The 2,500-nt window shown below is 38.1% G+C and overlaps 1 protein-coding gene across 1 annotated transcript in view; it reads left to right on the top strand.

Annotated features, from left to right (window-relative positions):
* LOC138057175 (neutrophil cytosol factor 2-like) overlaps positions 1–2,500 on the top strand; it is a 52,336-nt gene that overhangs the window by 40,690 nt on the left and 9,146 nt on the right. Inside the window, exons 4-5 of the mRNA XM_068903234.1 lie at positions 388–522; positions 1,367–1,477. Of these exons, the coding sequence (XP_068759335.1) occupies positions 388–522; positions 1,367–1,477 (246 nt within the window). The remainder of the gene's footprint in view (positions 1–387; positions 523–1,366; positions 1,478–2,500) is intronic.

The following is a 2,500-nucleotide window of genomic DNA, read 5'->3' as shown; positions in this document are numbered from 1 at the left end:
TTTATAACACAATCATGTCGTCACGTGGTATGTCCATATATGGTACAACACTACAAAATGTGTACATTTGTTCTGATCCAGAAGGGGCCTAATTAATATTAGGTACATGTACTAAAATTATAAATAATATTTTTTTAATGTAATAATTGTAATTGTTATATAATTATATTGTTATTCTGATAGAGCCAGAATGATAGTTTACTCTCTACTGTAGCTAGTGGAATACCGAATTGTTAAACAAATAACTTAAGCAGATGGTTTATCTTGGTACCCAATGATAATTTTCTTTTCGTTTTCTATGCTCAGAGCTGGGCATTTAGATTATGCTCTTCACCTAACTGGATGCCGCCTCACGGTCCTCCATTTAGATACATTCTCTTTTCATAGATTACGGCCAACAGGGCCATTGCACACTCCAGATTAGGTGATGTCCAAGAGGCCAGAGATGATTTTCTGATGGCGATGCAGTCAAAAGTGGAACCACGTCACAGCATCATTGATGATTCTTTACTTTGCTGGCAGGTCAGTTGAGTATTAAAGTTATTGCATAGGTTATCACAAGATCTATAAGTCATCTAGGTTTTTAAACAACATTTGAATACCTGATGAAATGGTATATGAAATGAATCATATATAAACTGCGGATATGAAATCAAGTGAAGCTATGATCTTCGTAGTTATGAGAGCAATTTTTGCAATTGCGTAGAGAAGCCTGAAAAATTCAGGACTTCAACGGGGTTTGAACCCGTGACCTCGCGATTCCGGTGCGACGCTCCAACCAACGGAACTATAAAGCCACTGACGTTGGGAGCGGGTCATTTGTGGGTTCTAATGGTCCCGTGAGGAATGAATCAATGATGAAATAGTATATGAAATGAATCATATATAAACTGCGGATATGAAATCAAGTGAAGCTATGATCTTTGGTACAAAAGTTGAAGGGTCTTGAAGTATCTTGGTGAAGATATTTCAAAGTCCTCGGAAGTTACTTTCATCTAAGGGATTGCAGCTGACACTCTCTTTCAATGTATTTACATGTACATACCGATAACTGTATCAATATGACCTGCTCAACTAGTGGTAACCCATTCGTGGTGTGAATGTTCAGTTAGATTCAGAACAGCAGTATGAAATATTTGTAGCCTCATCCCTCCAATGAAGTTTTTATACCCCCTTTTTTTAATAATCCCCACCCTCCATGTTTGATTCTAGCTTCTCCAAAGCAATATGTTATTCCAAGCAGATCTGCTGTCATGGTTTAATTTTCATTTCCTTCTTTAGTATCTACTGCCCCACTCTGTTGTGTAAAAAAAAAAAAAGGAAGACATATGGCTGATAAATTTAATGATGTATTTGTTTTGTTCAGTCTGGGCAGAATGTGGAGCCGTTGATGGTGCCCTCACATGCTGTCTTCCAGCCTCAAAAGAAAAATATTGCTGCAATACAAGAAAAGAGAGATTTCTTAGGGCAGTCCAAGGTAAACAAAGAAAAACGTGATTTGTAGCTGCAGCTTTTGAACGAATGATGCAACCTGGCATTAATTGCACCACGAGCAATTGCAGCACGAATATGCTGAAGTGCATTTCTCAACAAATTCACCCGGACCACATGCAGCCGAATTTCAAGATCAAAGCGTAGTCTTGTGTCATTTCATTGTGCACCTTGTTCATTATTCATTTGCTGACTCACTGAATTTGCGTGAAATGTCCCAAAGAAGGGAAGAAAGAGATAAAAGGACATGACAAAAAACATGAGATTTTGTGGCAGTTTCAAAGAATGACAACACTTCTCCTTTGGCAAAAGTCATTATATCTCCGAGGTTTTCACTTCTCTTCTTACCATTTCTTTAGTCCAATCGTTACTGCAACAACAAAAAGACCGACAAACAGTACATAGTGAATTTACCATTCCCCATGGCGGCTTTTTAGGGCTGATGCTGGGGCACCCAACGCGAATATAGTTCAAAAGCACTTAAACATAGCATTGTTAAACGTATTTTTAATAGTATTTAAACGGTAGATATAGCCATATTTTATCCCCTAAAAATTTTTCATCTGTTCGGATTTCCTTGCTGAAAGTCTAGTGATCCGAAAATATAAGGTTCAAAACTTACCTTTTCGAAACTTCAGCCAGAAAAAAGGCTCCCGAAAAAATTCTAGTTGACCTTTTTAGGTTAAGATGTTCGAAAATCATAGGACAGGCAGGCAGGCAGGCAAGCAAGAAATTTACAACAAATGTTACGAAAATTCTAGATCTCAAATCGTCTTCCGAACAGATATTTTCCGAAAATTGACGCTTGGTGCCCCTGCTAATAAAACATTTCAACTATACAACATTATAGAACAACGACTTCAAGAATCATAGTTACCCACATGTGCAGCTCACAAGTTAAACCTGGCAGGTGCTACTAGTATCAAATTTAACCAGGATGTCCCATCCTCGGAGACCCAGGGGCACTTCCTAGAGCACAAGAGGAAAATATAGAAATCACCTAGCCATG

This window comes from Montipora capricornis, chromosome 7 (genome assembly GCF_036669925.1).
Source record: "Montipora capricornis isolate CH-2021 chromosome 7, ASM3666992v2, whole genome shotgun sequence".
Lineage (NCBI taxonomy): Eukaryota > Metazoa > Cnidaria > Anthozoa > Scleractinia > Acroporidae > Montipora > Montipora capricornis.
This window is presented reverse-complemented; position numbering and strand designations above follow the sequence as displayed.